Raw genomic sequence first — 27415 nt, forward strand, 5'->3', positions numbered from 1 at the left:
TACTACATCCAAACCATAATAAAACATTTATAAGAATAGATCAGGATACTTAGAAATGGGTTAAACCCATGGGAGTTTAGACCCATCTTGGTCAACTCCAGCATGGTCAAGCAGACGTCAGCAATGAACTTGTTAAGACTTTTATACTTTTTATACGCTTTAACAAACACATGATGTTTTAGGGTTGCCAGATGGTTTAACCAAAAATACCGACCCCCCCCAAAAGAAACCACTGGGGAAAAAATACTGTCGAGGGGGGGGGGAACAAGGGGGAGACCAATGTTGGGTCGTCTCTCCCCCCCAAAAAAGTGGGTCCCTTTAAGAAATGCTTTTGAGGCTTTTTTGGCCTTAACAGGGCTCCCAGTGGCCGTCCGCCATCTTGTCTGCCTGTTCCGGGCCGGACAGATCACCTGCAGAACCCGCTAAGCACCCAGGATTTTCGCCTTCTGCCTGGGAAAAAATCAGAAAATACTGGACATGTTAGATGTCTGGTATTTTCTGAATTTTTTTACCGGACAGGAGGCGAAAATACTGGACTATCCAGCTTAGTACTGGACACCTGGCAACCCTAATGTTATTTCTAATTACTAACTTGAGCTAAAAATGATTTGAGAAATTCATCCTTATTTATGGTATTAAACCAGATAAGATTTATAACCATGCTTTCTTGCTAAGACTTTGACTCCATATCTTTTTCCCTCCTTCCTCTCCTTAAAAACAGCTCTTTTATTGCTCCTGGGTTCCCTTAGGAGATAACACTGCCATGTACGATTGAAAGGTCCCTGTTGGCACCCTTTAAAAAAATTATTTCTGTCTTTTTGAAAGCCATCTCCAGTCGCTACTATCACTCAGAGGCCTTCTATTTTGAAATTTCCTTACTATTTCATTAGTTATTCTTTGAATCAGATATCCTCCCTACTTTATTCTTTTGGGCCTTATAAGTCATATACTTTTTCTATTCCAGTTGCTACTCAGGCCCCTTTTCCACAACACACATACATATTTAAAAAAAAAAACCGTACGTCAACTTTGATTCTTTAATTTTATACTTATCCTGGTCATACCCCCATTAATACTCTTTTCATTGTCTCTTCTGGTGATTTTTTTCCTTTTCCCATAATTGCAATTAGTGACTCAGGGAGACTGTTGTTCTTTGAGTGGTGTCCTCACTCAGGTCTCGGTGTGTCCTCGCGCCGCTGATAGGAGATTTTTGATGAGCAGCGCCCCTTGCTCCTGCGCACCCAGCGTCTGGTGCCCCTGCCGTTTGTCGGGTGCGTGTGTGGCACAAGTCCCGTCAGTTCCTTTTCTACCATCCTCGGCTGACGACGGAATCAGAGCAGTGCTCTTCTTCCTGACCGGAAAAACAAAAAATTACTATAATTAGTTTAGACTTTTCCTTTATAGTTTAGTCAGTTAATGGCAGATTTCAACATTCATTCATTTAAAAAAAAAGAGAGAGAGAGAGAGAGACAAGCGCCACAGTCGTGGCTTTTTTTTTTCTTTTCAACATGCTGGGTTCTCCCGGCTTCAAAAGATGTGACTCATGCCGAGACTCGATGCCTCTTGTGTTTCTGATGGCCATGCCTCTTGTGTTAAATGCCTGGGAGAGACTCATGCAGCGCATAAGTGCCCACATTGTCAGAACATGACAGCCAGAGCCAGAAAAGACTGTGAAATGCTGTTCAAAAACCTCCTCTGGAAGAAGTCCCTACGACTTCCATGGGACAAACCTGAGGACACATGGGGACAGCAGAAGTCCAGTGACAGGGCTGCTTCTCTGCCCCACAAAGGCTCACAGGCGTCGTAGGCTTCCCTAGCAAAAGCCGCTCGCCAGCCCCGCACAGTGCATGCGCAAGACCGGCAATACTCATGCACGCACCGCAAATGAATGGGGCACCCAGCTGAAATACTCAATTCTTTGTTGAGCCCTGCTCATTACCAGCACTGCTCATAGCCTCTCATTCCCTGGTGCCGTCAGTCTCCGGCACTGTGGAGAAATGCAAGTTTGTACCAGCCAAGAGAGCTGAGTCAGAACCCAAGCGCACTGCACTGGTCGGTGCTGCTGAGGCAGTGTCAACCAAGAAGCTACGTATGCCGCCACCACCAGCTCCTTGGTGCCTGAACAGACTGGTCAGACCAAACTTGACCACGCTCTGGCTCCACAGCCTAAGAAAGCACTGCACGAGATGTGGCACTTCTAAAAATCTCCTCAGCCAGGCACACTGCTCAGATCAGGAGCTTGCTCATCCTCAGGGGCTTCTCATGCCCAGTTGCACACTCTGGCTGTGTCTAGACTACATCCCTTTCGCGGGTTCTTTCAAAACGGGGCTTTTCGATAGAAAAACGGAAGTTTAGACAGGCATCTTTCAAAAAATGAGATTTACAGGATCTTTTGAAAATTTTATTTTTTAAAGATTCCCGTTTATACTGTTGTTTTCTATCAAAAAGCCCCAATTTCGAAAAAACCACAGCAGCCATTATGCAAATGAAGCCCAGGAAATTTAAATCCCGACTTCATTTGCAATTTCAGAGTGTCTAATTTACATCCCTTTTTCGAGAAATGCCAGAAAGGGCTCCCCACTCTCCTATGCTGCTCTCACCAAGAACTGAGGGTACATCTAAACTACATCCCTTTTTTGATAAAGGGATGTAAATTAGACGTATTGAAATTGTAAATGAAGCCGGGATTTGAATTTCCTGCACTTCATTTACATAATGCTGGCCACGACTTTTTTTTCGAAATGCCGCTTTTCGGAAAAAAAAAACGGTCAAGACAGGGATAGTTCAACAGAAATGCCTCGTTTCAAAAGATCCTGTAACCTCATAGTGTCCCTGTAACCTCATAGGATCTTTCAAAATGGGGCATTTCTGTTGAACACGATCCCCATCGAAACCGCGGTTGACTGGACTTGGTGACAGCAAGAGCCTATCTGCCACCACAAAGATTCAAGGAAATCTGTGGCCTCATTCGGGGGGGGTCAAGCATGCTCCCTTTTCTACGGTAAAGATGTGCCTCCAATTATTGGGGCACATGGCGGCCACAACCTTTGTGGTCCTATTTGCGAGGCTACACATGCGCTGCCTATAGCATTGGCTCAAAATCACCTACATTCCAACCCAACACAGCTTTGCAAAGCGCCTCACACTTTCTCTGCCAGTACTGTAATCTCTCAACTGGTGGACTTCTTCAACCAACGTACTTGCCAGTATATCCTTCCACCACCCAGATACATCACTAAGCATAACGATGGATGCATCACTTATGGGCTGGGGTGCCCATTGTGGTGTAAGGTCAATACAAGACACGTGGTCCCAACAGGAAAGATACTTCCGTATCAACATCCTGGAGCTCAGGGCCATTTGCAATGCATGCATCCATTTCCTTCCCATGATAAAGGGCAGAACCATTTGTGTCCTCACGGAGAACACCCCTCCCATGTTCTATGTCAACCGACAAAGGGGTGCGTGATCATGCTCGCTATGTGCAGAAGCAATCAGATTTTGGAACTGGTGTATCAGGAAACAAATAACTCCAATTGCCACGTATATACCGGGACAGCAGAACGTGAAGGCTGACAAACTGAGCAGACACGTCTCATACCAGCATGAGTGGGAGATCAATACCAATATTCTCCTCTCCCTTTTTTGCCAATGGGGTTTCCCAACTATAGATCTTTTTGCAACACTACTCAACCACAAATGCCACAAGTTCTGTTCCCCTGCAGAACACAGGGCAAGAGGTTGGAGGGGGATGCATTCACTGGCTCCCATATTTCTGTGCCTTTCCACCAATCCCTCTTCTTGCCAAGGTGATCAACAAGATCTGATCCGACCATGCCACAGTAATTTTAACAGCCCCCACCTGGCCGAAACAACCCTGGTTCCTTTACCTACACTACCTATCGATAGACCAACCCGTTCCTCTTCCCGTGGTGCCAGCTCTCTTGACGCAGCGCCAAGGTGGGATATGACATCTGAACATCAAAACTCTGAAACTCATGGCATGACTTCTCCATGGTTCCAGAAGGAAGAACTTACCTGTATGGACAGGGCAAACACATCCTACTGAACAGTCAACAGCCCTCCATGAGAAGCATCTACCAAAACAAATGGACACGCTTTCAACAATGGTGCACTACACACAATTTACATCCCAGTATCACCCCTGTGCGTACCGTACTGGAGTTTCTCATGGACCTCAGCGACAAGGGTCTCCATCAGCTCTATCCAGGTCCACCTGGCAGTGGTCACAGCATTCCATGAAACTGTGGACAAATTCTCTCTCTTTGCGCATCCGATAGTAAAGTGATTTCTCACAGGCCTGCAGAAAACAAGCCCAGGCCTGCAGAAAACAAGCCCAAACCTGCACCCCTCAATGCCACCGTGGGACTTGAACTTGGTTTTCGACATGCTCACTAGGCCACCCTTTGAGCCACTAGCTTCTACATCACAGTGATACTTATCCATGAAGGTGGCCTTCATAGTGGCAATAACATCAGCAAGACAAATAAGGCGAAACTGCAGCCCTCATGGCAGACTCACCTCACTGCCTTTACCAAGGATAAAGTTATACTCAGGCCTCACCCGAAGTTCCTCCTGAAGGTCATAACTGACTTCCACTTAAATAAAACCCATTTACTTACCTGCTTATTTTCCTAAACTCATACCTCCTCCATTGCACATACTGCACATGTTAGATGCAAGACGAGTGTTTGTCTTCTACCTGGAGAGAACTAGAGGAACCAGAAAATCTGATAGACTCTTTGTAGCGTGGTCTGGACAGGAACAGCTGTCTCTGCGCAGCATCTATCCAAATGGTTTGCAAGCTGCACACATATAGCTTATGAACTTAGTGGCAAGCAGCTACCACAGATGATCAGAACTCACTCCACGTGTGTGATGGCCACAACGACTTTCCTAAACAATGTATCATTGGTGGACATTTGTAGAGCAGTCACATAGTCCTCCCATCACACTTTTGAATAGCATTATGCCCTGCAGAAAGGGTCAATACCCTCCACATCTCTGGCAGATGTGGTCCTTCCTTTCTCTACATAAATGACTCCAATGCTCACCACCATTTGGTACTGCTACTGAATCACCTGAGTGGAGCAACCACAAAGACACTACTTCATGAAGAAGTAGTAGTTACTCACCTGGTGTAGTAATGATGGTTCTTTGAGATGTGTGTCCTTGTGCTGGGTGCGCAGGCTTAGTGCAAGGGGCACTGCTCATCAAAAATCTCTGATAAGTGGCATGAGGATGCATCGAGACCTGAATAGAGCACCCACAGGGATACATGTCTCAAAGAACCATCATTACTGCACCGGGTGAGTAACTACTACTTCCCTCCTTTCTCTCTCCTTCCTTCTAACTATGAACCTGACAATTTCATTTCCCCCAGGTGGAGAATGATTTGTATACTAGGACTCCCAAAATTGAACTTTCCACATCAACTCCCCTGCTTAGATTCCTCCTCCCCCCACATACTCACTTTAGCTGCCTCTGTCATTTTTTTTGTACAGGTATACTGCCTACACATTCTCCTATCAAAAACTTAAATTCCTTTTTCTAAATTATTACTGACCTCACTGGTATCCTTCCTGTCCCACAGGCTTTTAAACTGAGTGTCATTGATTCTTTTTTAGATCTTTAGTCTGAATTTTTTAGTCCTGCTGAATCTCTGTTAGCTCAGTCCATTGCCTTCAAAGTTCTTCATAGTCTTATAAACCTGTTCCCTCTTTTTTTCTGCTCATCTTAGACTGTTAAGCTCTCTCTTCTCTTCATGTCTCCCTTTGATGCTAGGCTTCATATGTCTTCCTGTACCCAAATCACTTCTTGACCACTAACTGTTCTAATTTCACTTTCAGAATCCACTTGAAAAGCACACTTTTTTGAGGCTGCTTATGTACAAATAAATGCACATAAATATATGTTAAGTAAGTTAAACATTTTAAAAATTTTCAGACATATATCACTACGTATCTCTTACCTGGTTCTTCCCACATATAACTCTTTTTGTTGTTTGGTACTTCCTCTTCTTGCAAGCTCAAAGGCTGTTTTAGAAGCCTAATGGAAGTGGGAAAATTGATAAATCTCTGCTAGTTGCAATTTATATTCATTGAAATTCACCAATTTTTTTACTTGTATTAGGCTACATGTCAAAGAATGATGATTTAATTTTTTTTAATACAATATAAAGAGCAGATCTCTTTACTCAGCTTTAATAAGTAGTATTTTAGCAGAATTAATGTGTAGGTAAAAGTCTAAATAGATAGTGATTGATTGTATTATATGTACAGGTTTAAGATGTATTGAACCTGCAATAAAATAAAATTCTACTTTATTGACCATGCAGAGAAATAAAATAAATGGGTTTTTAAGCTTTGGGTTTGTATTTTAGTTCTTGAAAACCTATGCAACTGGAATTCTTAAGCTTTGCTTATAATGAGAAGTGCACAAGATCTCCAGTTTTTCTCCCTGTGTGAAATCATTCACTCTTGTTTTTTGCTAATGCCGTTGCACCTACTTCTAATGGCATCTTTCCCTTTTATGTATTTATTTTTTTAAATGGGGGAACTCTTCTTCACTTACAGCCTGGTAGCCCACGATAGTTTCAGTTGAATTAGAGGTGCAGCTGAAAGTGGAATTTGACTTAAATATTGGTCCTGGTTCTATTATTTTATTTTTAAAATAGTCCATAAACTGTTGCTTATCTGTGATTAGACTTCCGACTCTATTGGTAAGATTTTTCCACTGTGTATTCAATAAAAATTTCAAGTCTCTTGAAAACAAACTCCCTTAGCCTCCAGAGCTACTATCCTAGCAGTTTACAACTAAGTGCACAGAACTAAATTTAGGATTGGTTGTTCAGGAAACTTGAAAAAGGGTATAGTTAGTGAGAAGGATCATGCCGAATGAACGACACCTTCAGAAACTTTATTGGTATTATTCTGTATGCTTTCTAAAGTATTATTTAGGGATGTTAAATTTCAATTGATCAGCTAATGAAGCAGGACACTCACTAGCCTAGCTGCACCTCTGCCTTTTAACTGTAGTACCAGCCGGCAGCAGCTCTTACTACATTTAAAAGGCAGAGGCATAGCAGGGAATCCTGGGCAAGTGGGGATAGCTTGAGTTCCTGCTCGCCCCAGGTTCCCCGTGGCGCTGCTTCTGCCTTTTAAATATATCCTAGTTGTCATGTATTGAAATACTTGGTGCACACGAAATTGATCTTTCATCCATAATTTCAAGGAGTTCTATGACGATTGCTTACTGGAGCTTGAATGATTTATTAGATTTTAATAAATACTTGATCTGCTAATTATTCTTCACGTGCTGTCCCTGTGGATGTTCCATTTTAAGTGTCAGTGTGTCCTTGTGTGGGTGATTGGTAATTTTTCTTAGCAGTGTCTGCTTGTGCTGCGCCTGAACGATAGCCACCTCATGGCACTGCTTGTGTCCATCAACTGCATGCTCGGCACAGCCTCCTCTCAGTTCCTTCTCTACCATCCTTGGCAGCAGACAGAGCTCTTAACACTCATCACTCCTTCTCCTTACTGTTTCCCCCCCACCAAAAAAATAAAATCCATTGAGTTTCTCCCTTCTCCTCTCCTCGCCCTTTCCTTTTCCCTTTCCGTTCTAAAGAGTTAAACCTAACCATAAAAAAAAAAAAACCCACAAAGAAGAGCGCCTTGGGGGGAGATGCATTCTTCAGAAGTACTCTCATTCCGCTCTCATTGCAGCAGCATGGAGGCTAGAACCAGGTGAGAGAGAGAGAGCTGTGCCTGAAGATTATCCTCCTAGAAAAATCCCTCCACCCAGCAGGAGATGCATCCTCCACTGACCCATCAACACCTAGGTCTAAAGACAATACTCAGACTTTCGTTATTTTGAGGAAGTAGCTTCATCTTCCTCAGACCAGGACTCTTGTAATTTGAGAATTTTGCTAAGAAGGTCTCTGCCCGTGGTACTGATCTCCTCTAGTGAACACTGCTGACAAGCTTGGCACCTCTGGTACTGCCTCAGCATGCATACCAACAGCGCCTACCGTGGTAGTCTTGGAGCTGGCATGCATAAGTAGAAAACTGGCACCAATGATATTGGCACGGAGAATGGCACCGAGGTCAGTCCATGCGGCACTGGCTTCGGCCCCAGTGAACAAGGGCTCTCTGGCACTGGCCATTCTCATGAAACCAGCATTCAAGCATATTATCGATCTTTTAACCAAAACTCTTTATTAAAATAAATTTTGGTGTAGTTAATAAGTATTGACTGTAAGCATGTATTTGGGTAAGATTTGAAATAGTCATTAACTTCAGAGAGAACGTGCCATTCCTTTGGGATTAGTAGAACTTTCTCATACGATGAATAAGATTTTTAGTGATCCTCATGATATTTGACTTAAGTGTTTAGGTGGAGGTCTAAGGCTGTATCTCTTTAAGGGAACTGTGTTTGGTTTCTGGGTAAACAGTAGGATATTATAGAAGCTGTTTTGTGCTGGCTTGGAATATCCACCATTTGTGGGTGTTGGCTGCCCCATTCTTTGCAGTTTACCCTAGCTGAGTGATCTCTGCTGGCCCTGCAGGAACCTCAGTCTTAGTATGTTTGAGGTTTTTAGAAATGTGTGACTTGCATTATTGCTTGCTCCCATTTTATAACAAGTACTTTTGGAAACTTTTTTTTTAATCTATAAGAATCGGCCAACATTTCACTGTTGTTCTACCTTAAGTTAGACACATGATATTCATAAGAAAGATTGACATTTATTTTTAACTAGACTTTATATTGTAAATATCAGGTATGTAATTTAATTGGAAATACAGTTCATCTTCTGTGTTATTAGGGTTTTGTTCCAGGATGTGATATTAAAATGTCTTACTTAGTTACTTAGGTTTTTTTTCTTAAGACAAGATTAATTATTGAAGAAGGAAGTCGGCAAATCTGTGAAATTAATGTCTTCATACCAATCTTCCTATCACTACAATGTATCTGTGAATAACTGTAAAGCTTCATATTTGATGTTTTATTAACTACATTCACTTAATGATGTCTCAATAAGTTAAGAAAAAAAGTGATTTCGTAAAGAAGTGTCCCAGGAAACTTGTATCGTGGTCCAATTTAAAACAGTGGATGGACAAAGATAGTAGTGTTGGTAATAGCTGGCATTCTGTAATAGCTGGCATGTTTCACCCAAAGATGTCAAATACTCATAACTTTTAGAACTGGAACTATATGGATAACTATATATGTTCATGGTGAGAAGAGCAGAATTCACTGTATAGTGAAAGAACACATTCTTGACAAATAATGCACATTCATTCTGAAGAATTTGGTGAATGCTCAGTGTAGAGAATTTTAGATAGGCAACGTTAATTTCTCATTTTGTATTTTTCTGTGCAGAAGGACAATAGCCTTAATCCAGTGGAAATACCATGATATTTGTAACAGCATTTTTGTTCTCAATCCAAAACAATGTTGTTTTGTTCTATCATAAATTCCAGGCTTTGGTCTGCATAAGCAAGAGATGCATCATTTAAGAAAAAAACTATTAACAGAATATCCTGCAGAATCATTATTGTGTTTTGAATCAAATCCCGAAGGTATTTCCAAACTCAGTAGCATGAGAAAATCTCTTCGTGCTATCCCAGTCCACTTGTGTACTGATTTGCCTGGATGACAAAAATATCTTACTTGCGTAAGAGCTTTACTAAAATTATTAATTATATTTGCATATTAAATCAGTAATTTGGGAATCCAGTGCCTTTGTATTAATTTCTTCAAGCTCATTAAACAATTTCCTCTCAAGAACCAATGATATTCTGTATTAAAATGTATTTTAAGTTACTTGATTATTAAGATAATATCAAATAAAAAGATTCCCTAGAAAATTACCTTTGCATCCACAAATTTCCTGGGATTCAGAGCTGCAAGAAATGTAACTTCTTCTAAGAGGAAATTAGCCGTGTATTGTAGGATTAGGTATTTGTTTTCTCTTCCCCCTTCCAGATGTAAAGTTTTTGACTTAGTCCTCAGTAACCATATGTGGTAAAGTAGCTTACTGCTAAATATACTCAATATACTCAAATGAGTTGTTAATGCCAACTCTTCCATGAACTTGGGACCTTCCTGGCTCTCCAAGTTCAATGAATAACTGCAATGTGTGTGTGTGCGCGCGCGTGTCTATGCTCATGTGAGCATGTTATTTGGTTGGTTATCCTGTAGAGGAGCCTTGGCTTTCTGTAGTTGTTGCCGACACAAAATGATTCAGGTATTTTAAATTGAAAATGAATCCTAATAATAAATGAACATTTGTGCTCCGGTCTGAATGTCTGCAAATAGAGGTATAATGAATAGCAGAAATAATTTTACCATCTTACATCTGCTATTTGTTCTAACTGTAATCCCAGCAGGATTTCTCTTTTGCTTATTCAGTCTGTTTGATTCTAATACTATTTTCACTGTCTGGAGTTAGGTTTACCATTTTACTTCTAAAGTGCAAATTGAACCAGTAACACAAAAAGATAACTGGCACCTAATGTTATTTCATAAGTAGATTTAGTTAATCATAAATCTGAGTAAAGTCATTTGGAAATTAATACACTTCATTGGGAAACAAACACATGATAATAACACAAGGTAAATATAAATAACAGTTGTATTTTAAGAGGCCTTTTATTAATTACAACCACAAATTTTACTTTGTACCTCAATTAATACAGTGTAATATCTGGAATATCTTTAAACAGTTATCTTGGAAGAGGGAGGGGTGGACACAAAAGGACTTCTTGATGATTAAACGAGACTATAGTTGGTGACGTTATGTCTTGTTAAAACAGTTCCGGGATATTTTACAAAAGCAGTTCAAACAAAAGAATTTAGTGTCTTCTATGTGGGTGTGATATTTGTTGCCAAAACTGTAGACTTGATCATAATCTGACATGAAGGAAATAAAAATGGAAAAGAAGCTCCTCCTGAACTTTGTTGCACATCATCTCACTAGTCCTTCTAATGAAAACTGTCTATTACTAACCCTTTTTTCCATGGTTCCCCTTCTCCATCTCAATTAAACTTCTCATCTTCATCTTTTGGAAGTCCTAAATATCCTTTCCCGTCTTTGCTCAGCCTTCTCTTTTTTTGTTGTTGCGTGTCCTCTCAGTTTATCTTGTGGGTTCGGTATTTCTGATTGTACACTGTGTTCCTTTCTCCCATCATTTGCTTTTTAGAACTCTGTGTATGAGCTGTGGCTTCTTTTGTCAGTATAATCCCTAATATGGCTGCAATATTAAAACACTAGTATATTTTAGTGGATTCCAGACCATTTGATAATGTACATGGTTAAAATGTTGAATATTAAATATTATAATACAACACTGCTTGGTTGCTTTTTATCTGCATTTCATACAGAAGTTGACATAAATGAGTAAAACACACCGATTTTTAACTTTTTAAAAACCTTTGGTTTTAAAACCGAAACAAAATTTTTGGCTGGGTAAATTTAAAAATAAAAGTAGTTGCAAGCTTATAGAGTTCTGCTTCTTTTCAGCACATTTTAACATCTCCGCAGTTGCACAGTTAGTTACCTTGTTAATGCATTTGTGACAGTTATATTCAGCCTTGAAACAACAACCATAAGACTTCCTCTGGAGAAATAATGTGTGATTGTATCTTTGTAGGAAGCAATTTCAGAGTGACATTTCTGTCTGCTTATTTTGTTCCCAGCAGCTCTTTTCAAAATATGGCATTTTCCAGATTGCATTGGATTATGCAAGTAAAATGGAAGATCTTGAAATGTACACTTTAGGGATGTTAGATATGGGGTAATTGAATAGTCGTGTAACTTCATGGTTACATGACTAAGTTCCCAGAGGCAAGAACAGGGGGCAGTTGAAGCAAAATGCAGGACAATGTAGCCCTTTAAAGACTAACAAGATGGTTTATTAGATGATGAGCTTTCGTGGGCCAGACCCACTTCCTCAGATCAAACCTGCACTGCTGCCTCTGTATGAGAAGCAGCAGCATGGGGTGGAAGTAGCCCCTTTCAGCAGGGATCTGAGCTCCCCACAGGCAGAGGCTGCTGTGTGGGGACGAAAGGGCAGAGGGGGGCTGCCGCAAAGCAGCCTCTGTCCGTAGCTGCCTGGGCAGCTTTGTTGCAGTGATGGGAGGAGGGAGACAGGTGGCACTGCAGAGCAGGTGCTGGGGGAAACCAGACTGCAGACACTATGGGTATGTCTATACTATAGAGGAAAATCAAAGCTGCTACTGTTGATCTTCCAGGGTTCAAATTAGTGGTCAAGTTAAGACAGCTAATTCAAAGTGAGAGGGGCACTCCGGTCAATGCCGGTAACCCTGCTTTCATGAGGAATAAAGGAAGAAAAGGAATACTGTTTTTCCTTCGACTTCCTGTAGTGTAGACCGTGCAAATGATATTACACAGGAAAGAGAAATTGTTGGGAATGTGATAGTTAATGAAATTGTTTAAATCTCAGACAGTCTCTATTGATAGGAGATCCAAGCACTTACAAAGAGAGACATTTGTCCATCATGTTTGTGGTACTACTGATTTCAGTGTTTCAGAACATAGCCATGATAATTGCTTGCCTTTAGTTAGGGTACAAATTATTTTTATTCCTTATTGCTCTGTTTTTACTTCCAGTGGGCCAGAAGGCTTTCATAAATTTATTCCATATTTTTGTGCAAGATAGTCCACTAGTGAGAAGATTCTGGAACTAAGCAAAGACAGCACAGGTTGTCTAGACTGTAGACATTCTGTCTGAAACAGTTTTGAAAAAGTGTGGGGAGTAAGCAAATGGATCCCTAACGATCCATCAAAAAGGATCCTATACAATCCTTATGCCATACTAGAGCGGATTCAGATGTGATCTTCTACTCCAGTTTTCTGTCTTTCCAGTTTATCTATCTTAAGTCATTAGTCAATAATGGAGTCCTGTGGAGGCAAGTCAGAACACTACTAACGGCTAGTGCATTGATGAGTGTGGACAATGGTAGTGAAACTGTTCCGTGAGCCTGTCAGCCTTGTGATTTAGCTGGACTAGGGATATTAAATGTCAGTTAATTGAACAGTCGAATAAGCTCATGAATTCTTATCAGTTATTCGACTATTCTATAATCCCTAAGAGTGGAGCCAACAGCCAGTGCACTCTGGCCCCACTCTTGAGGAACCCCCACCATTCCAAATTGCTGCCTCTGTATCAGAGACATCAGCGTGGGGTGCCAGGCGGGATCCTGTTTAAAAACCAAACCCGGCACAAGCTGGAACTAAGCCAGTCTTCTGGCCAGCCTGCTAAAAAATTTACTGGCGAGGGGGTTGGGAGAGGGAGAAGGAATGTGTGTGTTCTGTAGCATTAACCTATAAGCTTTTGCTTATCAGTTAATCAACTACACTATTACATCTCTAAGATGGACACCTGTTTCTCACAGGAAACTTATAAAATCCATGAGCCTCTTAGAGCAGATAATTATCTCCTGCTCAATTTAAGAAAGTCTTCCCTTCATCTTACACTTAGGTAGGGATTTCTGTACACTACTTCCACCCAAATACAGGCAGTCCCCGGGTTACGTACAAGATAGGGACTGTAGGTTTGTTCTTAAGTTGAATTTGTATGCAAGTCGGAACTGGTACATATTGTAGGGGAAACTCTAGCCAAACATTTCTCCAGAGCTCAGTTTTATTTTCCCACACCTCACTTCCCTCAGTCCTTTATTCTCAAGCTGAGGTGTCTGCTGAGAAAAGCCGCTCCGCATCTCCCTGGTCTGCTGGGGGGAGGGGGGGGCGGCGCTAGCTTCGTGTCTCCCTGGTCTGCTCTGGGGAAGCACCTAGTGTGGGGTTGCCTCACCCCGTTTGTAAGTAGGGATCCGATGTAAGTCGGATCCATGTAACCCGGGGACTGCCTGTATGTTTATGTAAATCAAGCAATGGAGAGTGGTATGTAAATTAGGTCTGTCCTTTTTCCAGAGTCCAGTTGGTTGGTTGTATGATACATGCAGCATTTTCCTTGAATATATAGTGAAGTGAGCTTATCAACAATTTTATATCTCGTTTAGCTTGATGAAGCATTATCAGAGGAGAAGAGGTTGCATAGATTATGCTTAATAGCTAAAACTCCAGAGACTTGCATGGTTTTGGAATGGTCTCCACTAAGTGATGTCTGCATCCTGCTTTTGTGGATAAGGCCTAGAATTGTTTTGGGCAGTAAAATTTTGCTTTGTATGTGAGCAGGAAGGAAAATTAAAGCTCCTTATTTATAATTTAGTGAGGAAGATGAAACCACGGGGAGAGAGGATGGGGAAGTGGGCAGCCAATTACTAATACTTAAATGAATTGGTGCCAGAGGTTCAGAGATCATACCACTAACTCCCTAACATTGTAATATCATGATTCTTGTCGCCCAGACAAGTTTAGTGAAGATGCTGACATCTGTATAAAGCCATGTGACATACTGTTTTGTGGTATTACTTGTAGTTTATTAGATGACTCAGTAAAAGGGACTTTTGTGATGCCCCGCCTCTCATATATTTCCAATGTCCCCCATTTATATATTTCCAATGCCATGCAAAACATTCATCTCTTAACTTACAAGAATCGTATAATCAAATATTTTATCAAATCCTCAGAAAAATCAGCACTTTAATGTTATGTAATATGCCTTTTTGGTTTTTTGGTTCCAGAATTTGGTGAAGAATCTTCCTGAACAGAAGGAACTCAGTGCCTTAGCCCAGTTAAAACAAGAATATGATGATCTCTGTGAACCAGAACAGTTTGGAGTTGTGGTATGTAATAGACTAATACTCAGCTAGGAGTTGCCCTTTGTCGGATACGTTAAAAAGAAAAATATTTCAATTGGGGACCTTAAAATGTGTTTATTTTGGTTTACTCTATCACATCCCTAATTTCAATAGTGTATTGATTGTTTTCCATTACTGTTAATGCATGTTTTTCAAATTTCACCGATTGTGAACTATTCTCTCCCATCTTTCTCATGCATTTGTTTAGCACAGATTGACAAAAATGCTCTGTAATAGAATCCCTTCAGGTACTTGACAGAGCCTACTCTATACTGTACCAAAAGGAACAGTAATCTATAATTAACAGCCACTTTCTATAAAAGTCATTTCTATGACAAATCAAATCTTCTCTGTCTCTGTGTTGATTGACAGTGGAGTGCTGTTGATAAATAATAAAGCAGAAGAGGTATATTTTAGGAAGTCTTAAGAATTCCTTATGCAGAGTCATCGACTGATGATTCCCCCATCTCTCCCTCCCACTTTGTTGTCTGTGCTTAATTTCCAAAAGGCTGTATTGGCAATTGAAAAAAATTAAATTGATGAAGTTAGGTAAAGGAAACGGTCAGTTTCTCAACCTCAAGAATGGGACTAGTTCAGGTTCAGTCTTGCTGAGGTCCTTTGTTCTGTTTGTCAGTGGTTAAAGGTGTACTTTTCAAAACAGTAGATTTTTTTTCCTGAGATCACCTTCATATAGCTGAGTAGTTTCCTAGAGGTTTTTTTTTTTTTGTTTTAAACAAGCTAAATAAATGATCCTAGTCACTGCTTTTCTTTCAAAAGTATATAGAAGGGACCGAATTAATGCAAAAAGTTTGGTGGTTTTTCAGTGGCAACCCAGAAAATGAAAGTTGTCCCTCAATTTAAAATCAGAAACATTCTTCTCTCAGAAGATTCATCTTTCAATCTATTTCAGTCTGGGCTCCTGGAATAAACTCTGAATTAATAAAACCTTATTTTAAATATGGCTGCTCTTTATATTCACTGGAACTGCAAAAAGAGAAGTGTTTGTGCCTGTGTATATCTATGTTTTTACATAAACACACCTAATAGACTATGACAGTGGTCACCAACCAGTAGATCGGGATCTACCAGTAGATCATAGATTGACTGGTTTGGCCAAGAGACTATCAAATGCGGGCATTCCAGCTTGCCACTCCTTCCATTGCTGTGCATCTCCTTCCCTTTTGCCTTAGGGGCTTCCTGCTTGCTGTACAGAGTAGGGAAGGGAGAGGAGGGGTCAATGATGTCAGGGTGCCCCCTCTCCCACCCTGTATTCTATCAACACAGAACGGCTTGCGGTGGAGGGTGGGAGAGTGGTAACACAGGACTTGGGATGGAGGGAGTTTGCTGGCTGCTTTGGAGTGTGGTGCAGGGCCAGGTCAGGGGTAAGCGTGCCTTAGCCCCACTGTACCAACACCCAGGAGTCCCCTGTTGCACCTCATCTCCCCTGCCTCAGGCTCAACTCGGAGTCCCTCTCACATTCTAAATCCCTTAATCCAAGACCAGAGCCTGAGCCCCAATATTCTTCCCCTGCCTGGTGAAAAGGGAGGGAGGATGGAGAAAGGGAGGACAGAGTGTGCAGGGGCAGGGCCTCAGAGAAGGGGCAGGAAGGAGGGGGGGCAAGGGTAGATTCTGGATTGCACTTAAATTAAAAAAGTCATCTTGTGTTTAAAAAGGTTGGAGACCACTGTAGTATGACATAGCTTACCAGCTGGGTGCTCTCCACTACGTCTGACAACTTTTTGATAGAATCTTTTCCTACCCTACTTGTAATTTCAAGAAAGCTAATCGTTCTTGGTACTCAACTCACTGGAATCCGCTTCAACCTGATTTTGGTAACAGAATTTATCCCTGTACCCCTCCCCACCACACCCAAAACTCCAGGCTTTTGCCTTTCGTAATCTGGTTTGTACCTTGTGCTCTGTCAACTATGGTTATGATTTTTTTCCCCTCATAGTTGCCTGTATTTTCATAATTTGGTTTCTTAAATTAAAAATGATTCCCCCTTTTCACTGTAAACAGTTATTGGTCTGTAGTTATGGCCAACTGTTATCTGTGCTAAATAAATTTAGTAGTAAAGATATAAGATGGAGACATCTGATAGGAATAACTTTAGTAAAAACCATGTTTTGCTTTCCTGGGCATTCAGCAAAATGATAGGAAAAATCATTATTTGATTTCACTAGTAATATTTAGAGTTTATGTTAAGAGTAATAACTTCAGTGGTCAAAATGAAAATGGAAAAAAAATGTTGATGCAATCACAAAGGCCTCTGTGTCTGTCTTTCTGTTCAGAAATAACTCCAGATTTGATAGTGTTTGAGAACACATTATTTTTCTGGTCCTATAGTTAGTTAACCTTTTAAAACCAGACAAGTAAACTAGTATATTGACAAGAAAAATGATAAATATGCTACTGAAAAATTAAGTTAAACACATTGCTATTTTTTGTGACATAAATGCCATGGATCTGAACATTTTAGAGGTATTAATTTATGCACCTGTTTTTAATTACATGCCTATTTTTGGTTTTTTTACTGTATAGTATGCTCTATATTCATCCTGTCGTGGATGATGATAGTCATGAGTTTGACAAGTTGAATAAAAATAACAGCTTTCAGCTGTTCTGTATTTTGATATACAACGCCTTGACTGGGATGAAATGTATTGTTTACAAATTGGACTGGATTGCCAACATACAAAGCAATGTAACTCATAGTTTTTTGTTTTTTTTTCCCTAAAGAGCAACAGTTAGGTTAGTTCTCTAGCTTACGTTCCGATTAAATTTGATAATGTCAACAAATGTTTAAGTAACCCTGTGTACTGAGAGGAAAGTTTACTCACTCTTACAGCTATGCTCATGTCAAAGTTGGAATATAGTGACACCATTTTAATTGACAGTTGTCAGTTATTAGTATTTGTTTCCTGTGCATTCATATGGTATTGAGGTTCTGTTGTAATGCATTTGATGCAAAGATATACTTGGAATAGTTACCTTATTTTTTCATGATGCAAGGGTATTGCTGAGATTATTGAGCACATAACATGATAGTTCTGGTGAGAGGAGTTCCCAAACAATATGCCATTTACTATTAAATGGTACATATTCTGCTGTTACTCTAGGGCACAACTAGTATGATTGGAGTTACTCTGGATTAATACCATGATGAAAAGCAGAATTTGGCTCTCAGCTGTTATAATGATCTGATATTTTACATATTGTTTCCAGTATTAATTTTCATTCCCCTTGATTCTTTTGTGTAACTTTGTGGTCAGATTATTTCTCACATAGTCTATCAATCTTTCATTTAATTACTCTTAATATTTAGTAATTTCTTTCCCATAAGGTTCTGGATTTACTACTCAATGATATTGAAAAACTCCACCCACCTTATTCTGGATATTTTACTTAGCTGTGTTTTTCATTAAATAAAAAAGAGCAAACTTTGTTTAGTTGCCCACCATACATCTCCAATATGCAATACCTGAAACTGATGTAAATGGTATATGGTCAAAATCTTACAACAGAACTCCCCCTACAAGACCACCTCCCTAGAGGACCAGACAAAAGCTGCACTGGAGCAATCTTGATCGCTGTCACAGGGCGGGACTCACCTCTATTGCGCCTTTTGCTGGTAACCCTGGGAATTAGCTCTATTGTCCGTAGGGTGCCTTCCCCTGGCTGGTGTTGTCCCCTCCCTCCCGGTCCTCACTTCATGCTCCATTTCTGGATCCATATCACTCCCTAACTACAGCATCCTTTTCAGGACACTGCCTTCCAGAGGTGCCCGCTCCAGTGGTCTCTCATCCCCTTTCCAGGGGCTATCAGCAGTTCGTCATCTAGTACCTCCAACTGAAGTCTAGGTCTAGACCCTCACTTCAGAGGCAAGCTACAGTCCTTCCAGGCCACACAACAATGGTGACTAGATATGGTGCAAGGGGCAAGGGAGGGACCCAGGCCCACCTACTTCTCTGGGTCCCAACTCACAGACTCGTTTGCAGCAGCAGCCTTCTCTTGCCCTCCTTCACTGCCTCTTGTTCCCTGGGCCACTTCCCCTGTGACTCTTTGCACCCTCCTGACTCTTGTGGCAAGGCTAGCAGCCTGGCTGGTACCGTTTGGGAGCCTCCCTCTCTAGCCCACCTTAGCCTGCCCAGCACTACCAAAGGTGCTTCTGTGGGAGCTAGGTTCCTGCACGTTCCCTGGTCAGGGCCTAACTGATTCTCTCTGCTGGCCAGCTCCTTTTCTACAGGGCTGCCCCAGCAAGCCACCTTCTGGTTGGCTCTTTGAAAGCTTCTCCCTGATTGGCCAGGGCAATATGTGGGCAGTCAGCCCAACCATAGGCACTAAGATGTCCACCAGTGCCAGCACAGACTTTGGCATCAAGAGCATCTTACCCCCCTGCAGCACCCCTGGAGAATGTGTACTCCTTACTATCATGTGTTACCCAGTGTCTATTACAGAATCAACTCTTTAAGGTTCTGCAGTGCAGTAGAGACAACTGAGTGTTTGGCTGGCTTGATATTCATGAAAGAAAATGTTAAAAAGTAAATACAGGAGAACAGAAAGGGAAAATAAAAATTTTAAAAAGTTTATACTTATTTCCATATACAAATTAGATATGTTAATTATTAATAAGGTTTTAATTAAGTTTGATGGGTACATAAATTAGTCAAAGGTCAGAATTAGATGTTTAAAATTCATTTAGAAAAGGAATATTTTGTAATTAGACTACTTATAACAGATTAATTAGTTTTATATTCATATTTATTTGTGAATGAAACTTGGAACATCGCATTTTCATTTAGATGAAGTATTTAAGCACAATTATATATTCACATTAAGTATCTGGACAGTTTCAAAATTATATCCCAGGATGAAATAGTTTCATGTTCAATAGGAATAGACTTAATGATTTTTATGTAAAATGAGGAGAATATATTTGTTGGCCCAATTCTGTTAAATATTGAGGAAAAAGTTGTCTCCCTTACTAAGCAGAGCATCATCATCTTGGTCATGAGTTGTCATGTTACTTTAAGGGCCTGATGGTTGGTGCTAGTAAGCTCTGGTAAATCATTATATTTAGCTGGGAAGGCAGTAAGTGATGATTTAAAAAACAAAATCCCAGCTGTTGGCTCAATTGAGGGATAACAAGAAACTGTAGGAAGGGATAGTCTCTTGCAGTGGTTTCTAATGAAAGAAGAACCATCATGGTGAGCCTTCTGTGATGGCTGGTAGAAATCACCAGCTGAAACTTTTGTTTGCCTTTTGTGAGTTTGTGGTCATTTGTCAGTAAATGAAACCATGAAGGAGGGATGAAAGACTAATGGATATAGCTGCTAACTCTCCAGGCTGGTGAGGAAGCAGCATTTTACACAAAGTATAATATCTGCATTTAATTGTTTCTGCTGTGGCTGCATTTAAAAAAATGACACTTGCATCTAATTATTATGTGTTTAAGGATACTGGCACTACAAGGACTGCAATCATCTGATGGTTTTTGTTTTTTTTGTTTTCGTTTGTGAGGAAGCTGGGTATATTTGTCAGAAAGTTTAAGTAGCTTTTAGAGTCCAAATGCCACATCTTCAATACAGTTATGGCATCCTAGCTACACTGGCATAGCACTCTGGTGTACAGTGATGGATGTTTTTTTCTGAGGCTGTAGGAATACCAGCTCCATGAGTGTAGATATCTAGGTCGAAAGATATTCTTTTGTGACCCAGCTGCATCTGCACTGGGTGCGAGGGCGGGGGGGGGGGGGGGTGGGGGGGAGGGGAGGTAGAGAGGGGGTATATGTCAGCATATCCACAGCCAGGGTCTGACTAACACTTCTGGAGTTCAGAGTGTGGGAGGGGCTGCTGGGTAGCAGGGTGGGCATGCAGGCTGTGGGTGGAGGCAGTGTGCAGGAGAGAGGGCTGGAGGTATGGGCTCTGGCAGGAGGTAGAATGCAGGAATAGGGTAGGAGGATATGGGAGCGAGGGTGCAGAAGAAGCGTGTGGGTGCGAGGTTTTGCGAGGAAGTATGCAGTTTGGGCTGCTTACCTGGAATGGCTCCAGTTTGGCAGGGGGGAACATGTAATACCATGCTGCCCTTCAACTGAAGGCATTGCCCCCTCTTCCCCCCGTATCCATTGTCCATGATTCTTGGCCAATGGGAGAGGCGGGCGAAAGACCTGCAGAGAAGCATAGGGAAAGAGACATGCCTGGAGGGAGGAAGAACAGCAGTGCAGAGAGCTGCCTTCATGCTTTCCTTTCACCAGCCAGGCAATACCAGCCAGGAATGTAGCACTCAGCAGTTTTAGTGACTGCAGCCGCTCACACCCCTTTTATAATCCCACCCTGTTCGTAGCACTCAGAGGTGCAGATTTTTATAGTCCTAATTTCTTTGACTGTAAATTTTTAAGTGTAAATGAGGTCATTTGCACATGGATAGCTACCAGCACAGACTCATTTCATTTCCTGTATGTGACACCCCTTGTCGTAAGAGCTTGAATGCATCTCATTTATTCCACAAATCCACCTTTCTCCCAGTCCCCAGGGGAGTTGAAATTCTCTTCCATATGCTCCTAGAGACATGGGATTTTTGTCCAGGCGCAATCCGTTGTGTTGTTCCCATACTCTTCTGCCACCTTCGTATGATGTGTGGGTATGTGTGTATGTGCTCAGCAGACATTGCCCAGCAGTGTCTGAAGAACAGTAGTCACTACATGGGCAGGTGTATTTAGTCTGTGACTTCATTCTGAAACATCTGGGAATGTCCAGCAGACAAAAGTGTACAGTGCTGGTGAGCCCCTAATTATTTACATATGATGTGGAGAGGGGCTCCTGCCAGCCCTCCAGGTTTACCTATCCTTGTCCCCAGCCAACCCACTGCTGGGTCAGAGAAAGTGGAGACTCTTTCCTGTCCCCCTCTGCCTGCAATCCCCACCCCCATACCTGTCAGGCCCTCCCTAGACGTTTCTGCTGGGAGTGCAGTTGTGGTGCTGGAGATTGCCTCACTCCACCCAGCCAGCAAGCCCACGAGCCCCAGCACCGCTTCCCGGATGGAGTGCTGACAGGGCAATTCCTCGGCTGGTTTACCTGGAAGAGTGGGAAAGGCATCTTGGCACATGTCTTCCCAGAACCCCCCGGGTGTGGGCTCCTGTAGCTCAATGGCTAATGCACCATTTTCTGTCATTGTGTCTGGAGTGATTCACATCCATGAGTGCCTATCTCAGGGTAGGGATGTGAAAGGTTAACAGTGGTGCTTACTGGTTTCAATGTCTGCTGGGGGGGCCACTCCACTCCAGCCATGGTGGGCACTTGGGGCTTCAGTCAGGTTGGAGCACCTCCCCACCTGCTTGTCCACCCTTAATTGGTTAACTAGCTAAACACTATGTTTATCTGGTTAACTAATTAAATGTGACTTTACAGCCCTACCTCAGAGCAACCTGTCCGAAACTGGCGGTGCGTTCTATAATTAGATTGCACCAACATTGCACCAACGTAGAACCAAATGTGAACTCCCAAAGTATTACAGTAGTCTTATATTGGAGACCTGGAGGGTTCCCTTAGCAGCCCTCAACAGTTGCTGCTTAAGGTGGCAGGCAGATGGGAACAAAAGAAATGGGGGAAAAAAAACCCACACTTCACTGATGTGACCCCTCTCACAAGAGCCAGCACTGTGGGCTCCCCAGTGCTGGATCCAGGAACCCAGTGCCTTGGCCTTAGATTCCTCTGCCATACTAGACATAGGTGCCATGAATCTCTGTTCTCCTACTTTCCCCATTTCTGCTCCTTTAAGGAATGTTTCCTTTAACTACGTTATCAATCCATTTTATCTGGACATTGACCACAAGGAGGTACCAGTAATTACCTGAGCTGGCTTGCTGCCCCCTTCCAATATCTAGCAGTGCTCCCAGACACCTACTAATGTTGTCTTAGATGACTGCCAAAAACGTGACAGCTCCAAGTCTAACAAGTGCATCCCATCCTACTTGAATAGTTCTGTAGTTGTGCTGTATCGGGATGAGAAATTAATGATGTCTTTATGCCACCTATAAATTTACCCATCTCCCAATTATATATTTCCTAGTATTGTCGGTCTGAGAGGTTTCGCAGCTGCCAGCCCCACCCTGCATTGCAACATATGAAAAAATTTTTACTCTTGGAAATTGTTCCAGGATCTGCCAGAAGTCCGCTGAGGGCACGTCTACACAGCAGCATTGTTTCGGAATAACTGATGTTATTCTGAAATAACATAGTGCGCATCTACACTACAAGCCTTTATTTTGAAATAATGTCAAGCTGGAGGACGACTTACTCTGACTCCTGGTAACCTTCATTTCAGAACGAAAAGGGGAGGTTGAAGGAAGAGTGTTCTTTCTTCGACGTCCTTCAGTGTAGACTGTGCCAAAAGCTGAATTAAGCTATTTTGACATAAACTACGCAATTGACATAGCTAAAGTTGCGTATCTTAATTCAACTTTAGTCCTTCTGTGTAGGCGTACCCTTATTGCCCCACCATTTTCATCTCTTAAGTGATGTGTGAAGGGGGGGTTGTGTATGTGTGGGTGGGTGGTTGGGTGAATGGGTGACAGAGAGATTTGGAAGAAATGCCCTTTGCCATTCTTGTCTTGTAAGTAGTGAAATGTAAAGAACATAATGCATAAACAAAAGCATCCCTCACTGTGGTGCTGTTTTTGTGATCTGTAGCTTTTAATAATTTTATCTTTCTTTGCTATTTTTTTTGTACATTGAATAACACGTACCTGCCTAAACATCCAAGGCTGATAGTAGAAATAATTTTAAAAAATCGTAATGAAGGCTTAATTGCCATTGTTGCCCTGTTAAAATATGTACTTTTGAAGGCAAGACATTTCAGCTGTGGAAATTGAGAAATTAGTAATGATTATAGAAAGAATGTGACGTGAGCTTGTTCAGTGTCAGTGTATCCGCTTGGATGATTTAATGTTGCTGTGAAATAAAGTGCTGCCTAAGATGTGGTTATGTCAAAGTGGGTATATACTCATTCTTATTTGAGCTGAATTCATATGGGCCATTTGGAAACAAGATTTAAAATTAACTATTTTAAAGTACAAAAGATATTCAGTATCTTAAATTAAAAAAGGCTGACTTTTAATCTGCATTATATTTTTATAATGGTGTATTAAAAATAGAAAACAAAACCACTTTAGTCTCATAAACTGATTAGACATGTCCACGCTCAGACAGGAGTTGAAACAGGCTGCAAGTCTGTGAAAACTTAGTATTGGAAATGTTTGTGGCCAGTAGTGATATCGAGCAGTCTGGAGAGACTGCTTCCCTTAAGCATCTGTATTTCTGCTTTGGGATAATATGGGTTAGCCCTTGTTTGTGGATTAGCTGAATCCCATTTGAATGGGGTGGAGTCCATCACAAAACCTGCTGGTAATTCTTTCTAATGACTCATCAAGTTCTTTGGCTCAGAGTTGGTTCATCAGCCTTTCAGTATTGCAGCTGTGTTAACAGATTTAGGCTCCCAGGTAATTTAGGGATGACTCATCAGGCTTTAAGCAGGATTTGAGGTAACTCAGGGTTAGGTAGGTTCAGAGGGATCACACAGCAGTAAGAGTTGGAGGAGTAGCTTTTTTTGTAGATGCCACAAGATCAGTGCTTTCCATATCCACTTTGAGCAGAAACAAAACCTTTTCAGGAGAGAGAATGTACTGGAAACTTCACAGGTTTAAACTTTGAATTTTCAAAGGACTTCTTCCTTTTTATGAACTCTTCCACGGATTTAGGCCCTATTAAAACTAATGTATATTAATGGCAGTAATGTGTCAGTGATGTCACTGAGTAATTTATAAATTGAATTCTGCCAATTATATAAAAAAAACTGAAGTAGTTGCTAACCTCCCAACATATGCTTGTTGGATTACATGCAGAAGCATAACTCTTCTACAACTATTCTACAAATATATTAAAAGCAAGAGGAAGTTCAAGAAGGGGTTGGTTAGGCCCATTGCTCAGAGAAGAGAGAAAAACAACAGAAAACTTGGAATTGGCAGAGGTGCTTAACAACTTATTTGAGTTTTATCAAGAAGATTGATGGTGATAGATGCCTAATATAGTGAATGCTAATTGAAACAGGGAAGATAGAAGTTCAAATAGGAAAAGAACAAGTTAAAAATTACTTAGAAAAGTTAGATGTCTTCAAATCACCAGGGCCTGATGAAAATGGCAAACATAGTGACCATCTCTAAAAAGGGAAATTGGAACAACCCAAAAAACAACAGACCAGTCAGCTTAAGTTCTGTGCCAGGAAAGATAAAGGAACAAATAATTAAGGAATTCATCTGCAAACATCTGGAAGATAATAAGGTGATAGGTAACAGCTAGCACGGATTTGTAAAGAACAAATCATGTCAAACCAAAATGATAGTTTTCTTTGACAGAACAACAAATCTTGTGGATAAGGGGGAAGCGGTGGATGTCATATGCCTAGACTTTAATAAAGTATTTGATATGGCCTCACATGACCACCTTTACCAATAAACTAAAGAAATACAACCTAGATAGTGGCTGTTATAAGGTGGGTGCATAAATGGCTGTATAGCAGTTCTCAGAGTAGCTATTAAGGGTTCATAGTCTTGCTGGAAGGGCATAACAAGTCAGGTTCCACAGTGGTCTGTTTTGGGACTGTTTCTGTTAAATATCTTCATCAACAGTTAGCTGTTGACATTGAATGTAAGTTTGCAGAGTACAGGCAGTCCCCAACTTACGTGGATCCGACTTACGTCGGATCCCTAGATACGAATGGGGTGAGGCAACTCCCGCACATGCGCAGCAGCATTCCCGGGGCTCGCTCACCTGGGTCCTAGGATCCTCCTCCTCCTCGGGCCAGCTCCGACTGGGGTCCCGCAGAGCTGCCAGGCAGAGGAAAAGTGCTTCCCCACCCCCGCTGCCAGCAACAGGCTGCCTCCTCCCCTGAGCAACAGGCTGCCTAACAGACAAAAGCAGCCTCTCTGCCCCTCCTCCCCTCTATACATGCCAGGCTCCCGGAGCGCAGCAGCGTCCCCGGGGCTCGCTCACCTGGGTCCTAGAATCCACCTCCTCCTCCTCTTCGACCGGCTCCACCTGGCCTCTGCCTGCAGCAGCTGGCCCCAGGGACAGGGATCCCGCAGAGCTGCCGGGCAGAGGAAAAGTGCCTCCCCACGCCCGCTGCCCCCCCGCCCTCCCGCGGCCTCGCATCCTGCACGCTTCCCCCCTCCCCCCCTGCCAGCAACAGGCTGCCCCCTCCCCTGAGCAACAGGCTGCCGAACAGCAGACAAAAGCAGCCTCTCCACCCCTCCTCCCCCTATACATGCTGGGCTCCCTGGGCAAACAAAGACTCCACCAAAACAAACAAAGTGCTGGCCTCATTGTGTTAGCAAAAAAAGGACCCTCCTCCTAGAACCCTGGGTGGTGTGTGGAAATAAAGCTATTAGCTCAAAGCATGGTGCAGAGCTGTTTGGTATTTGATGAGTTACTCCTTTAGTCCTGAGTTTGTCACAGGGACAGAAATAGATGTGAAATCTTCTGAACAGGGGAACAGACAGCAAAACAAACATTAGAGGGGAGTTAACCTTTCCCTATGCTATCCAAAACTAAAAAAAATGTTTGGCTAGAGTTTCCCCTACAATATGTACCAGTTCCGACTTACATACAAATTCAACTTAAGAACAAACCTACAGTCCCTATCTTGTACGTAACCCAGGGACTGCCTGTATATCAAACTAGGAGGGGTTGCAAGTACTTTGGAGGAGAGAGTCATAATTCAAAATTATCTGGACAAACTGGAGAAATGGTTTGAGGTAAATAGGATGAAGTTTAATAAGGACAAATGCAAAGTACTCCACTTAGGAAGGAACAATAAGTTTCACACACAGAATGGGAAGCGACTGTCTAGGAAGGAGTTCTGCAGAAAGGGATCTAGGGGTCATAGTGGACCACAAGCTAATTCCTAGAAAAAAAATTAACTTTCTATAACTGCTCTGGATATTCTTGTTAGCCATATAAATGTCCAATAGGTTCTTTTTATTTTTTTAATTGAATCCTGATAAGCTTTTGGACTCATTGTTGGGGCAATGAATTCCACATAGATGCAAAACTCCCTTAATATTTTAATTAATATTTGGTTGAGCTATTGGTAAGTTTCCTCTTCATATGAAACGTCTAGACTACTTTTTAATTTTGAAAGAGGATATGCAAACTCCAGGAATATCTTCTGCATATCTTCTTCTGGTCGCATTTTCGAAAGCAAAAGTAGTCTGGACAGCGGGGTTGTTTGGGGGAAAAAAACCCTTTTTCGAAAAACCGCGTAAACCTCCTTTTTTAGGAAGAGCGTTTTTTTTTAAAAAAAGGTGGGTTTTTTTGTCTTCCCAAAAAGAGCATCCAAACTACTTTCACTTTCAAAAGACCCTCTTTCAAAAATGTGATAGGAAGAAGACTGATCCACTTGAATTTGCATATCCTCTTTCGAAATTAAGACATAGTCTAGTTGTGCCCTTATAGACTGTAGTACTGTAGTACTTAAAATATTTGATTCTCAATCTGTTGTCCTTCTGATACACTTCTTCAAAAACAGTTACTTTGATACCACCACATTTACACTTCGG

At 41.7% G+C, this 27415-nt stretch overlaps 2 protein-coding genes across 7 annotated transcripts in view; one reads left to right on the forward strand and one right to left on the reverse strand.

Annotated features, from left to right (window-relative positions):
• LOC142818256 (uncharacterized) lies at nt 1–25744 on the reverse strand. Of its 2 annotated transcripts, XR_012895640.2 has the most exons (5): nt 25629–25744; nt 20841–20971; nt 5993–6069; nt 4039–4097; nt 1–1351 (listed from the first exon to the last, which is right to left on the reverse strand). XR_012895640.2 is itself a non-coding variant. In XM_089781658.1 (4 exons), the coding sequence occupies exons 1-4, from the start codon at nt 10111–10113 to the stop codon at nt 1332–1334; spliced, it is 375 nt and encodes a 124-aa protein (XP_089637784.1). In that variant the 5' UTR covers nt 10114–10169; the 3' UTR covers nt 1–1331. The 2 variants fall into 2 exon arrangements, 1 of the variants encoding a protein (XP_089637784.1); XM_089781658.1 differs by lacking the exons at nt 20841–20971; nt 25629–25744 and adding an exon at nt 9895–10169.
• The window catches only part of DIAPH2 (diaphanous related formin 2), a 778453-nt gene that overhangs the window by 329011 nt on the left and 422027 nt on the right, over nt 1–27415 (forward strand). For all 5 annotated transcript variants that reach the window (XM_075896761.2, XM_075896762.2, XM_089781656.1 and 2 more), the window contains exon 21: nt 14689–14790. In XM_075896761.2, the coding sequence (XP_075752876.2) occupies nt 14689–14790 (102 nt within the window). The remainder of the gene's footprint in view (nt 1–14688; nt 14791–27415) is intronic.

Source organism: Pelodiscus sinensis, chromosome 13 (genome assembly GCF_052426305.1).
Source record: "Pelodiscus sinensis isolate ZL-2025 chromosome 13, ASM5242630v1, whole genome shotgun sequence".
NCBI lineage: Eukaryota > Metazoa > Chordata > Testudines > Trionychidae > Pelodiscus > Pelodiscus sinensis.